Raw genomic sequence first — 14,868 nt, 5'->3', positions numbered from 1 at the left:
TAAATGGATACAGAGATGTGGTGGAATCAGCATTCCATCACCACTTCCATAAAAATCACTGTCACCACAGAATATTGCTTCAGTCTAAGGATACCATGTCAAAGACAAGTCAGTTTGACATTCCAGAAGAAAAGAACAAAACAAAGAGAAAGGAAAATGTGATGTGTGTGTATCATATATATTCCCCTCAGCACAGAGACAGTGTCAGCGCCCACTGGATGGCTTTCTGTGTGAGGAAAGCCTTTAGTTTATTTACAACTAACTGACTGGTTGTTGCAGTTTTGGACATCAGCAGTGAAAAGGAATTTGTCTTCTGCAGACGAGTTGAAGGAAATCCGGTGATGGCTCCTGCTTCTCTCACCAAAACAACACAACCAGTTGAGAAGAACTATAAAAATACAGAGAGTCTGCAGATGTATGAAGCGTTTCAGTTCCATAAAGAGCTGGTGGAGTTGGGAGGTGGACAGGAAGATTAAAGATGAATCTTTCTCTTCTCCGGGGACAAGAGAGAACCCTGTTTTTATATTACACCAGCCGGCTGTGTTTATCTGGCCAGAGGACCTGAAAGAACCGCCTGCCTCATCCTGTGTGAGTGTGTGTGATTGTCCATCACCGCTGTATGAACGCTTGTGGAAGGATCCCGACATGTTTGGGGTCACGTCAGCCTCCCGACTGAACAGCTAGCTTCCTCCTGCTTCACCTGGTTCATGGTAACACCTAGCTTGTCTGAAAACAGGTCTGTGCTTGTGAGATTCAGTTCAATACAGCTTTATTGCTATATCACCAATACACAACATTTGTTCTCATTTTTTCTGCTTTACAGATATGATTTATTAAAGCCAATCATATTGATCCAGCTTAAACAAACGTCCATTAGTCTGGTTCACGTGCCGAGACTCCAGCTTAAGTTTGACTTGTTGACAAATGTCTTCTGGCTATTTGGGGTTAGAAAAGCCTACATTTATGATCTACAGTTATACATATTGTTAAGTTTATGTATATTTTATTACATATGAGGTAGATATACATAGAATGCTAAATAAATCTTCTGACACCACCAAGCAGCAGTGTAAGTGTTGAAAAATTCCACTTACGCTCATATTCTATTCTATTCTGCAGTAACGTAGCAGATGCCATTCTCCAAAGCGACTTACATCTGAGAGTAGGAGCAACACAAGAAAGCAAACAGTCAGAGATAAGTGCAACTTTGATAAATAGGAAAAAAACATTTGTTATAAAATGTTTGCTGGGTGGGAACATGGTAGAAGCGGATTAAAGGACTTCTACTCATACATGACACGGTTTTAATGCACTTTGCGGAGGAGCACCACTCCGCTGTGCATCGTGCATTAAAACTGTGTCATGCCTGTGTTTAAACCTTACTCATTCAAGCCAATTCATTGAAATCATTTCCTGGCTAAAAAAACTAATGAATTGGATTGAAGCTCCTTTTTAACAGGAAGGAAACCCTACATCAGAACCAGAACCAGAAAAGAAACCCTGTCAGGGAGGGTGGCCATCAGCTGGGACCAGTCCAGGGTGGAGAGGAACCAGGAGCCTCATTTGTCAAACTGTACGTAGCAACGATGACGACAGGCGGCGTACGCACGGAAAACAGGAAATGCGCCGCAAAAAAACTTCTCGATTTACAAAGCAGCACGTCCCACGCCTGTTTCCTTCATAAATCAGGATCAACACTAAATGTTGCGCACATCTTGTCAAGCTATAAAAGGTCAGGTGAACACCCTGATAAATATTAATCCATCTCATTTCCATGAAGGTTCATCAGAAAAAAAGAGGAATTTTCTGGAAAATGAGGAAGAAATTCTAATACAGTGGGGCTCCAAAGTTTGGGCACCCCTGGTAAAAATTTATTTTAACGTGCCAAAAAGACGCTAACAAACGATGGAACATCTCCAAAAGGCATCAAATTACAGATTGGAAATTCTTATAACATGTCAAAAGAAGTTTGATCTTATTTCCATCATTTTAACTTTTAAAATAACAGAAAACAAAAAATGGCCTCTGCAAAAGTTTGGGCACCCTGCATAGTTAGTACCTTCTATTCCCCCGTTTGGCAAGTATGACAGCTTGTAAACACTTTTCATAGCCAGCCAATAGTCTTTCTAATCTTGTTTAAGGTGTCTTCACCCATTCTTCCTTGCAAAAGTCTTCCAGATCTTTCAGATTTCTGGGTCATCTGTGGCGCACTGCTCTTTTAAGGTCTATCCATAGACTTTCAATCATGTTGAGGTCAGGAGATTGTGAAGGCCATGGCAAAACCTTCAGTTCATGCCTCTTGATGTAATCCACCCTGGATTTAGAGGTGTTTTCAGGATCATTATCCATTTGTAGATCCATCCTCTCTTTAACTGCAGCTTTTCCACAGATGGCATTAGGTTAGCATCCAAAATTTGCTCAAATCCCATTCAATCCATTTTTCCTTCTACCCGTGACATGTTCCCTGTGCCACTGGCTGCAATACAACCAGTGGCCCATGCTTAACAGTTAGATAGAGGTTCTTTTCATTAAATTATGTGCCCTTTCTTCTCCAAACGTACCTGTGCTCATTCCGGCCAAAAAGTTAAATTTTAACCTCATCAATCCACAGAACTTGTTTCCAAAAAGCATCAGGCTTGTCTGTATGTTCCTTTGCAAACTTCAAATGCAGATTTTTGTGGTAAGGATGTAAAAGAAGTTTCCTTCTGATGACTCTTCCATGAAGGCCATATTTGTACAAGTAGGAATGGTGCACCATGACTCCAGTATCAGCCAGATCTTCCTGGAGGGATCGTGCAGTCAAACTTGGGTTTTGACTTGCTTTTCTTACAATCCTGCGAGCTGTTCTGTCTGATATTTTTCTTGGTCTTCCAGATTTTGCTTTAACTTCCTCTGTTCCCAATGACCGCCATTTCTTGATTACATTCGGAACTGAGGATATTAGCATCTGAAAACGCTTTGCTATTTTCTTACACCCTTCTCCTGCTTTGTGAGCATCAACTATTTTCAGTTCCAGTGTTCTTGACAGCTGCTTAGAGGAACCCATGGTGCCGATTGTTGAGGCGAGGTCAGATGAGTCTGAGCATTTAAAACCTTTGAGATTGACATCACCTGGTCTTTCCAGACACTAACTGTAAACAATCCAGGACACTGTCAGGTCTCTGTTGTCAAACTGGGGGCATACAAGGTACTAACTCTGCAGGGTGCCCAAACTTTTACAGACGCCATATTTTCTTTTTTGTTATTTTGAAGGTTTAAATGATGGAAATAGGATGTAACTTTTTTTGACATGTTATAAGAATGTCCAAACTGTAATTTGATGCCTTTTCGAGATTTTCCATCTTTTTAAAGCTCCTTATTTACACATAAAAATAAATTTTTACCAGGGATGCCCAAACTTTGGAGCCCCACTGTAGATAAAGTTGTAAAATGTAAAAGTATTTTATCTGGTGGAGACGGGATGGACATCACCACCAGCAGAAAGACAGAGGAGGTCAGCAGGGGACAGATGCTGTCAGCGTCTCATCAGACCACCGGACTTATCCAGAAAGGACAAATAAAGTGGTCAGACAGTAAAATGTAGGGAGAAAGTGCATCTTGGTCCACAGGAGGAGGAAGGGGGGGCGCTGCCCACTCCCACAGATTAGAAGCTGGCGGGAAAATGAAGGAGTCCAGAGATACGCTGGAACAAAATGCTCCAGATGATGCTGGAAGTGTTTCATTCCTTTGTTTCAGATTATAAAATGAACGGACATAAATGAGACGTCTCTGACTCCAGTTTATTTACTGGGAACATACTGGTGTTCCTGTGTGTCCCAGCTGGGTTGCAGCGCTGCAGAGAGGGGGGGCAGTGGTTCCACCTTGTGTCCTAGCTGCGGTGTCCTCGCAGAGGAACCAATAATCACCATGAAGGAGGAGGTGCAGGAGATGGAGAGGAATAAACACCACCCTGACAGAAACCACACTAAAGATAAACTTGTGAATAAATGAGAATTCTCCACCTCTGATGTGTTGCATCACTTCTAGACGTAAAGCAGCAGCGTTTGGTTCCAACATGAGAGGATGATTGACAACACAATCATTCAGATTGGATGATTGATCAGGTGAACGCAGGTGAAGCGCTGACGTCATTTAGTAGCATGTTATGTAGCGTCTCCACTATCTGCAGACATCTGCAGCTGTACAACAGGTTTCCTCCTGGGCATGGAGGCACCTCCACCTGCCTCCATCTGCCCGATGGCCGCTACACCACGTCTGGCTGTGGAGAACATCGTTCTGTTCCTCTGCTCTGGGTTGGGAAAAGGAGCGGACCCGACCTGTCAGTCCCTTCCCTTTGGAAGGTGCCGGACTGGAGTCCAGAGTCTCCATGTTCCATGTCCACCAGCAGGGACAGATAAGCCACATTGGGGAGCATTTTATCTCCAACCATCACTTCATGTTCTGTATCTGCAGGTGGAGGAAACACCTGAGCAGCCTGATGATGGGCTGTTGTCATGGCGACCACCTCCTTTTACCTGCAGGTCTTCATGTAGAGCTTTATTAGTACGGCAGCTTCTGTACGACTTATTAACTGTGTGATGTGGCTTTTCTAACATGTAGAACTGCTTGGTTTCAGAACAGGTTTTAGTGGTTGACGTGGTGGAGGAACAACATCAAATGTGCGTTTTTTTGTTTGTTTTTTGGCAGATGCTGTTGATGTACAACATTCTGCATAAAGGTTTATATTTGATTTTGAACAAATGTTTCAAATTTCACATCATTTCTTTGGTTTTATTTTCTGCCTTTGGTGTCGCCGTTTCCCGTTTCTCCAGATGTTGTCAGAGTTGGCGTGGAGGTCGGGACGTTTCACCGCCAAGTCCTGCTTTTAGAAACCCCAGAAGTGGACTATAATTGGCGTACGCCGGGTTTTGTGCGACAGCTTGAGGCCCCAGATCTGACACGCTTCCTTACACATTAAACTTTACTTCCTGATGAATCTTATAGTTACGGTTGCCCTGGACCTTTATCCATCCCTTTAGTCCTGGTGCTGATGGCCGAGGCGGATGGTGGATGTCCCATGATGCACTGAGCTCCTCTCTGTTCTCTTTATTCTCCGTGTAGAATTGTCTGGAATTATTGTTGTCATTTATTGTTGTCTTGTTGCGTTTACTTCCCTGTCCTGTTGGTTTTCATCCGTGGACCTCAGCCCACCTGGGGCTGCCCCTGCCATGGTCCCTGATCTGTATTATTGGTGCTCATCAGTCTGACTCAGTCCACATGGTTTTGCCCATATCATGGTGTTTCTGTCGCAGACGGAGACGTTTCAACACCTAAAACCTGGTTATAAATGTCCACATGCAGACGTGAGGGCGGAGTGTTCACACACTTTGGTCAGAGGTTTCTAAAACAATCGCTTTTCATGTGTAAATCTGCGTTTTTGTTTGGACGACAAAATAACTGAGTTTAGTGAGATTCCGTGTGGACAGCTTGCCATGACTACCTAAACACTCCCCAGTGTCTCCCCTTCGGCCAGAACATCAGCAGCTCTGTGCCTTGTTGAAGTGTAGCGTACTCTTCATCATGAAAAGTAGCCTACCTTCCTATTGGCTCACTCTTCTTGTGTTGCACATTACAGACTCCTCTTGCCTTTCAACTATCTGAATACGGAGCCTCACTTTGCCTTTCAGGCGTCACATGTCATCAGTTCCTCACCTGTCTGTCAGTGTTCTGACCTCTTGCCTGCCTTCTGACCTTGTCACTGGAATCTGGACTCGCTCTCTTCTGTAACCAGGATCAGACCACTGGCACTCTGCACTCATCTCCTAGATCCTCGTTTACAATAAAACTAGTTTTTAGATGACTTCTTTGTGTGTGACTGAATTCCCAGATCCCCACTGGGACCCAGTATAGTTCTGTTTTCCTCTTTCATTTGAGCCAGGATGATTGCTATTCTGTCTGGTTCTGGTTCCATTGCTTTCCCGAGCTTCATCCTTTTTTTATGGATCACAGTTCTCAGCAAGGTGGAGACCATATTTCCGGTGCCTTTGCTTTATGTCAGTCTGTTGACAACATAACTCAAAGTTATAGACAGATTCTGATTTAATTTTCAGGGAGTCTCAGAAATGGGATCAGTAGTGAGTGATCTGATTTGGAGTGGTCCACATCACCTCCTGGATCCAGTAAAATGTTTAAAAGATTCTTTATTTTGGGAGATTGGGTTAATTTTGCCATTTGATTTTCTAACTGAAAAATAATCCCCGACAGCCACTGGTTTAAAAACCATTTACAATGAAATGACACGTAGATCAGAGAATGGATTCATTGCAATGGATTTTACCTGGACTACAACGAACTGCTCTATGTTTGTTGTGTAAGTTGTAGATGTATAAATAATGCTGAATTGAAGCGAACGATTTGCCTCCAAAGCTTTATTCCTGTCTACCAGCTGAAGTGCTGAAAACTAAAAACCGAAATATCTTCATACATCAGTGTGGACAATCACGTGTACAGGTGTGTGCAGATGTGTGGTCCCATCAGAGTCCTCATAACCTGGTCTGAGCCTCGGGGATGTAGATCTCGATGCTGTCGGCGCTCTCCGTGGCTGAGTTTTGTCGGACAGACGCTGCTCTCTTGGCCGCCATCAAGCGCTTTCTGGCTTCTTGCCGCTGCTTCTCTGAGCTCTCCAGCGAACGGTCTCTGGCCAGAGGCGGGTGATGGGGGGAAACTTTCTGGGGCTTCTTTGGCACTGGAGGTGGAAGCCGCCTCTCCTGGTATAAGAAAATGGGGGTGGGGAAGGATTAGGGGGAAGGGTTCAGGAAAAAGACATGTATTTGTATATGCACGTGTGTGTATGTGTGTGTGTGTGTTTTGCCCTGATTCAGTCCAGTTTTTAGTTTAATTTAAGGCTGCATGGAAACTATTATCTTGTGGTCAGAGCTTTTATCACTCGCCACACATGGGATAACTAACATGTTTTCATGACTTAATTATCTCCCGACCAGGAGATGCTGATGTCATCAGATGGCCAGAACTTCACCGGTTCTTGTCTTTGGTTGTGTATCTTTGTATTTCCATCAAATCATACAGCAACACACTTCGAAGCAGAACAAAGCAGCTGTGGGACCTTCCTGTTATATTTCCTGGTAAACCGGCGCCATCTTGTGGTGGAAATAACATTAATATTCCTGGTAAACCGGCGCCATCTTGTGGTGGAAATAACATTAATATTTCCTGGTAAACCGGCGCCATCTTGTGGTGGAAATAACATTAATATTTCCTGGTAAACCGGCGCCATCTTGTGGTGGAAATAACATTAATATTTCCTGGTAAACCGGCGCCATCTTGTGGTGGAAATGACACATTACCACCAGGTGCTGCTTAAAGACATCAGCTGAAACCATGTGATTTTTTAACCATTACATTAAACCATGACATTAAACATCATTTCTCATCCCTAACTTTTTTTTTCTTTTTATCTTGTTTGAATGTGTTTGATATCTGCAGTTCAGCTTTGACATCACCTTATTTCTGACTGTATGAGGGAAGACATGCATCCAAACTGCCTGATTGGGATTTCTCATGTGTGCTGACTTTCAGCTGCAGTGTAGAAAAGGTTTCTGCTTTGGCTCACCAGACTTGCTATACTGATAAATACACGTTGACACTATAATGTATCTGTCTTTTTGTGGAAGCTGTGGTTTAGTCCACCTCCAACTGCTCTGGGTTTCAGAGATGAAGTGTTTGTTCTACTCCATAATTCTTTCTTCTGTGATCTTTGTGTCAACAAAAATATATGAACTGCACAATAATACTAGCCACACACTCATCTGTCTGAGGGACACAAAACATGAAGCCACACATGGAGATATGGCTGCAGGCAGCGACAGGAAGGAGAAGCTGGAGGAAGCATGGACGGGTGGATGGAAAGACAGACATGATGGATCCATGGAGGCCCAGACGGGTCAAGGCCCTGGTGGCATTGCTGTTATGCAGATTGATGTGTGTCTGTTTGCAAGCGCCTTCACTGTCAACACAGAGAAAGACAGAAAAAGACAAGAATGACAGCAGATGAGGAAGCGATGCAATCAGAGCTGAAAGAAAGTGGGATTTACACATACTGGTGGTCTTCCCTGGGAGTGTATCACCACACACGCCATGCAGCAGTATAATACTGCAATATTTCAAATAAGATTGTCTTGTGCCACATGACTGGATGGAAGGTCCTCTTAGACCAGGGTGGGCAGTTTGCCTGCTGCAGCACGTCTCAGGCCGTGTCCACACAAAGCCGGGTTTCTGTAAAACCGAATATCTTCCCCCTCCGGCCAGCAGAAAGAACACATCCATCCACACCTATCTGCGTAACGGCGTTGTTTACACGTTCTTTAGCATGTCAGTCCTCTCGGCAGCAGTAGCGCCGCTAATCCTGTCCAATCAGAATAACCTGCAGTCTCACGACGTCACTTCCACCAAACACGGCTCCCACGTGATCTGGTTAGGTGGTGGAAAATAACTGTCCCTTATCTCGTCCTTCGCCTTTAGCTGTCTACGTGGAGAGGTACGGACGGCAGTGTGAAAACACACACACAGCTCCTGGACAACGGATAACACCAACACAGTTCTGATGACGTCCATGCTGTTGGAAACAAAGGTCAACATGTGGCGTCATGGTGTTTCTGTCGCAGACGGAGACGTTTCAACACCTAAAACCTGGTTATAAATGTCCACATGCAGACGTGAGGGCGGAGTGTTCACACACCGTCACTTTGGTCAGAGGTTTCTAAAACAATCGCTTTTCATGTGTAAATCTGCGTTTTTGTTTGGACGACAAAATAACTGAGTTTAGTGAGATTCCGTGTGGACAGCTTGCCATGACTACCTAAACACTCTCCAGTGTCTCTGTGGACGACAGGCCCAATGGGAGAAATATCTTGGTTTTGTCAGACACCTGCTACGTGTGGACAAGGCCTGACTTAACCAGCAGACTAGCTCGACATCCATCTCGGCAGTAGATTGCTAATAATCCATTCCTTTGTGTTAGGTGTTCTGCTCTCCTTTGGCTGCTCCTGATTGGACGTTACCGTCAGTTTAAGCTCTCTGATTGGTGGAAAGTCTGACAGGAAGTGTCTTCATCATCATGTCCAGGTGAAAATAGAGGTCTCTTAGCAACATGGTAGTGATGGTGATGAAGATGTGATAAATAATGGTGGATTTACCATCTAGAGTCTCTGAATAAACACTACATCTGGATTGTAGACCTCCTGGACGGATAGAAATAAACTGAAAACTTCCATAAATCATCTAAAGGTCAGATATCCATCAGAGATCTGGTGGAGTTTTAAGGGTTAAAATGGTCCCATCTTTGTTTTTTCCTTTTTCTCTGTGTGTGTGTGTGTGTGTATACCTTTCTTTCAGGGGGATCCAGAGGCCTCCAGTTGTTGGCTCTGAGCTGGTGAAGCTCATCAAACTTCAGGCTGATATTCTCAATGGACAGCTGCAGCATGTCCCAGAAGCCAGCCAGGTCTGAGGCCACGGGCCGAGGGTGTGTGTTGGGGTTCTGCTCCAGCACAAGGACAAAGAGTAGAGGATGAAGATGAAGTCAGTTTCAGCCTCACCGAAGAAAAAAAACAACTAGTTTCATCAACAAGTCCAGTCTGGATTTTATGTAGTTTCAGATTTCACTCATTCACAGGTCTGTGATTTATGTGGGTTGTTTAAGTTGAAGGTTAAAAAACACAAATATGTTTCCCATCACTGCAGGCCCAGTTGCCCTGTGATGACTGGAGTCCAGGTGTGCCCGCCTCTCGCCTGACGGTTGCTGGGAAAGACTCCAGCTTCCCTGCAACCCTCATGGAGACTAAGCAGTATTGAAAATGACATAATGAATGAAAGCAGGAAGTATTTTATCTTCTGTTTGCAGCTGCTTATCATTTAACTAATGATAAAGCTCAGGACAAATACATTTTTGAAGACTTTTAAGGTCCCATCATCTCCATCACGAGATGCAGACAATTAGCAGGAATCTCTGTGTTAACAGGACAAAGCTGAAATACAAGCTAGTTGCTGGTCATCATGATACTCAGGTAGTACTATATTAACAGCAGACACAACTCTCTACTGGAAACCAGTGCATGGACTCAGGAAGCTTCCAGAAACCAGTGTGAACCCAGTTCATGCAGGTTAAAGCTCCATCATATGTGAAGAGGATCCAGAAACACGCCGTCTTCTCTGGACCAAAGCTCATTTAAAATGTTCTGAGTGGAAACCTGGATGAAGATGTGGAATAGTTTGTGGACAGCATGGACGGCGTGTCCTGCAGACTAAAGAGGAGAGGGAGCATCCAGCTTGTTATCAGCCTGCATCTCTGATGGGATGGGGTTGCATTAGTGCCGATGGCGTGGGCAGCTTCCACATCTGGGAAGCTCCATCAATGCAGTGGAGATGTCTCAAACTTCCTGCAGGTTTGAGACTTTTCCTCCTTTAATCGGATGGATGAAGGCATATAACTTGAAACAAGATGGCTCCTCCCCAGAAGGCAAACGCTGGGAGTAAATAACAAGGAGACACGTGTATCCATTCTTATGCAGGTGTAAAGTCAAACCTGCCATGTAATACTACTCTTTCTGACTTTGCTCACAAGCACAGTCTGATGCTTGTCTCCTGGCCCTGATGGACACCTGGAAGCAGAAGACTATACGAAAATTATTTTGCCCCATCACATGGTGGGAAAAATAATGTTAAAAAGTTCAGCTTTTTAAAAATTGGACTTTTAACCCCCCCGTTTCTCTGAGTGTTGCTCAGTGTGGTTCATGTTGGACTCACCAGGTTTTCCTCACACAGCTCTCTGAACTGCTGAAACTTCTGCGACATCAGGAGTTGTGCACTTCCTACAGCACTCCTCATCTTTCCCAGGACTGATGGAACAGACAGGTAGAGGACAGCTTTCAGAAATCCATCCGTTCTGTTCAACATCTTCATCTACATGAACATAGAGCTTATGCTCATCAACATCACACAGGAACCGTCTGGTTCCAGTAGGACCCGGCTCAGGTTTTACCTGCTTCACTTGCTTTCCTGCATCTGATTTTTTCCTGTTTTTTTACACACTGAAATGTGACACAACGAGCACATGGTCAGAAAAACACCTACTTTCATCGGGCAGGTCGTTCTCCTGCTGGTCCAGCTCCATCTGCCGACACCAGCCCTCCATACGGTCAGTCTCGGCCTGCAGAAGCTTCAGGAACCAGCGTCCATCTCTCTGACAGACTGATCTCTTCACCACCTGCTATCACAATAACATTCCCACCATCAGGGAGGACTTTTGTATTTTATTACTCCTGGTTTGTTTTGCACTAGCTGTGTTTGCACATCTGATTAAAGCCCGATTAGAAAAAACGGACTCACCTGATCCAATCTACCTCGTTCAGAAAGAATCTTGTGTCTGACCAAGAGGACGTGTTAAACCGTGTGATGCTTTTTATTGCAAATTTGCACCAAACTTCTTCCTGCCTTTTACTATTAGTTTTTTCTTATTTCATTAATTCAACTTTAAACTCAAGCTCTAGAAATGTCTGGAAAAATACATTTCATTTAAAACAGTAAAAAAAAACAAAAAAACAGAACTGGCTAACTTTAGTGTCATTTTAAATAGTTTATCTAACAGCTCCAGCTGTTCTCTAATAAGAGCCTCCAACATGTTCGAGGTACTTTTCATTTTTTTAAGTATTTTCATCGTGATAAACTTTAATATCTGACAGATCAACCAGCGTTGACTTCAGTCTGGTCCTGCAGCAGAAGTCCTCACCACCTGCTCTGCCTGCAGCTGGAAGCTTCTCTACAGGACCAGGCCTCTAGAGTGTTTCTGGATGGGGGGGGGCTTACGCAGCTCCTAGAGAGTGTTTCTGGATGGGGGGGGGGGCTTACGCAGCTTCTACTTGAAGCTAATGTCCATTTAAAAAATAAAGATAATGTTTTGAAACTCTTTCAGAGACTCACTCTTTAGTTGAAAAACAGATCTGGGATTTGCTAATGCATGTTAAGCCCCTTCCAGTAAAGACTTGATAATTACAACCCCAATCCCAAATGAAAATGTAAATAATGATTTCCAAATCTCATCAAGCCAAATTTTATGCCCAGCAAAACATAAACAACATCTTGGCTCCACAGGAGAAGAGTCCCACTGCTGAACTGGTCTGCTGCAGTCCAGACCTTCCACCAGTACAAACATCATGAAAGCAGAAATCCAGCAACAAGGTCCAGAAGAGCAGCTGGAATCTTTCATCAGACCAGAACGGACAACATTCCTCTCCTAAAACTCCAGCAGCTGCTCTCCTCGCTTCCCAGTTGTTTGCAGATGAAGTGAAAGAGACAACATCCCCATCCTGGGTCTCATCACTTCACCAGCCCAGACATCCTCTCTCCACTTCATTTCTGATTAAAATCGCTTCATGCTCACTGGTCCTCGTTAGTAAAACAGTTGTTAAAGAGGTGGAAAAGCTATCGATGCTAAACATCATCCTGGAACAACGTTTTCCACAAAACAGTAAAATTTGATCTTTGTCTCAATTTTATCAGCTGATATGATGTTTATCTTGTGGGAATAAAATGTGGCTTGATGAGATTTGGAAATTATTGTATTTCATTTGACACAGAGACTAAGCTCTTTTAGGAATTGGCATTTTGTTTTGTGGGATTGTCATTGTGTTTTTGGTCATTACTGTCAATTTAAGCTATCTGATTAGCAAAAATAGTTCAGGTTGCTGAGATGACATGTTGTAAACTGACTCAGCAGAGACACACCTCTAGAATAGCAGAGCTGTTGAAGTTGGCATCGAGTGGGTCATCAGAAATATTGTCTATCCAGGGGTCCGGAGGGGGAAGGATGGATGGGTCAAAGCCAACATCCTCGTAGTCATCAGAGGCACAGGCGTGATAGTGGTTCCCTGAGCCCTGAATGCTGACGGTGGAGGTGGCGGCATCACGGGAATATTGGCGAGCGATGGAAACAGGTGACAGGACTTCAATGCGAGGGTTTGTTGACTCTAGAGGCGTGTCAAGAAGATCTGGGAGGTCTAGATCTGCCTGGATGGAGGAAAGAAGAACAATTATTTACTAAAAGAAGAAATGCTTTTCCCCCTTAACTTTACCAGGCGTTTCTTATTTATCTATGCATTTCAAAGACCCGCCTCATTTGACATCCAGCGGACTGAACGTTAGAAGCTAGCTTAGCTTCGCTGATCCCTGAATCCACCATAGAAATACTAACATCAGAGATCTTTGTCAGGTATCCTTGTCCTTCAGACACAGTACACATAGAGCAGCTCACTCTTCAGAAAAGGTAAAAGCAGTTTGCAGAAGCTCACCTGAACGGCTGCCGTCACGCTGTTGGAGCGCTGGAATCGTCGATACCTGACCATCACACGGAGACACAGTCAATACTTTAGATCAGACTTTATCATCTTTGCATCCAAGCAACAACATTGTGATTTAAGACTGCTGTTTGTATTCTTATGACAGCAGCAATGAAGAGGAATAAAGTGCAGCTAAATGAAAACATCATCAGTGAACTGTCTATAACATCAAACTCACTTCTGAATCAGGACTTCTTTGTCTGGCGATCAAACACGCCACTAAAATAGAATCAGCTTTAATTTGTCATTGAGCCAGTTTTCCGGCACAAAATATTTACTTCCAGTACAACCAGTCCAGGATTCAGACAACAACATCCATGGGACATAAGTAGGATCAGGCAGACTGAGACAGCAGGCACCTTTTAAAGTAGAATGAGGAAAAGATTACATGGAGGGGGGCGGGGGGGGGGGGGGGGGGGGGGGTCTCCCAGACAGCCTAGTGTGGTCACAGCCGAGCCAAGTCCATCCAACTCGCCGTCCATGAGTGGAGGGGCAAGGTCCGGAGAAGGCGGTGAAAGATAGAAGAGTGTGTAACAGTGTGTGTGTGTGTGTGTGTGTGTGTGTGTGTGTGTGTGTGTGTGTGTGTGTGTGTGTGTGTGTGTGTGTGTGCGTGAGTTCAGTTAATAGGTCTGTGAACCATCCCCCATTTAAGAGTAAATTATGTGTTAAAATAAAACCTCTACATATTCAGGCAGACCATGAATGAACACATGCTGTCATGGTCGATGGGTTCCAGATGGGCTCATGTTTCGTTCCAACTTTGGTTCAAGGTGTCTTGTTCCGTGTTTAGATTTCTAGAGTTTTCTCCTTGTATGTTCAGTCAAGTTTCCTTCCTGTTCATCACCCACCTGCTCCTCTCACACAATATAAACTCATTTTCTTTTGTTGCAGAGAGAATCTCCCAAAACCACTGTGGTTGTGTTAGGATGTTCTGTTTGTTGCGTAGCAACGACAGCTGATATCAGGCTGAGTTTGAAGTCATACCAGGTAAAATAAACCTCTCCCAGAAAAACAGAAGAAAACTGTTTATTTCCAGGATCAAATCAAATTTAAATGTATTTGTATAACACCTTTCATACATAAATCAAATCAAATCAAACTTTATTTGTATAGCACTTTTCGAGCTTAAAAACAATACAAAGTGCTTTACATTATAAAACAATTTACATCAAAATAGATAAAACACTAACACACATACACATCCCCTTTCACCCACCCACAACCACCCTCACCCATGCCCTATTTGCCCTGTAACAGTTAAAAGAATATGAATGAATGGCCAGGTGCATTTGCACCAGATGTGCACCAGATAAGGAAACGATATTCTCAGGGAGCCTCTACACAAAGGGCTACCCCCAACCAAGACCACCCAGGCCATCACCATGGGGGCCACCCGGGTCCGGGCAGACAGGACCCACGCCACAACCGTAAAGCTGCAGCGCTGGATCCCGACCCACCAGACAGGGACAGCCCCCACAGCAAC

General features: G+C 44.0%; 1 protein-coding gene across 1 annotated transcript in view; it reads right to left on the bottom strand.

The window, feature by feature from the left end:
* Positions 1–6,521: 6,521 nt before the first annotated feature.
* dlgap1a (discs, large homolog-associated protein 1a) overlaps positions 6,522–14,868 on the bottom strand; it is a gene marked incomplete at its 3' end in the record, with an annotated part of 124,620 nt that continues 116,273 nt past the window's right edge. The window contains exons 9-14 of the mRNA XM_079244090.1: positions 13,338–13,383; positions 12,775–13,056; positions 11,125–11,257; positions 10,798–10,889; positions 9,380–9,532; positions 6,522–6,746 (exon numbers count right to left, since the gene is read on the bottom strand). Coding sequence (XP_079100216.1) covers positions 6,522–6,746; positions 9,380–9,532; positions 10,798–10,889; positions 11,125–11,257; positions 12,775–13,056; positions 13,338–13,383 — 931 coding nt within the window. The remainder of the gene's footprint in view (positions 6,747–9,379; positions 9,533–10,797; positions 10,890–11,124; positions 11,258–12,774; positions 13,057–13,337; positions 13,384–14,868) is intronic.

This window comes from Telmatherina bonti (assembly GCF_933228915.1).
Source record: "Telmatherina bonti genome assembly, chromosome: 7".
NCBI lineage: Eukaryota > Metazoa > Chordata > Actinopteri > Atheriniformes > Telmatherinidae > Telmatherina > Telmatherina bonti.
Note: the sequence above shows the minus strand (reverse complement) of the source record. Positions and strands in the feature narration are given on the sequence as shown.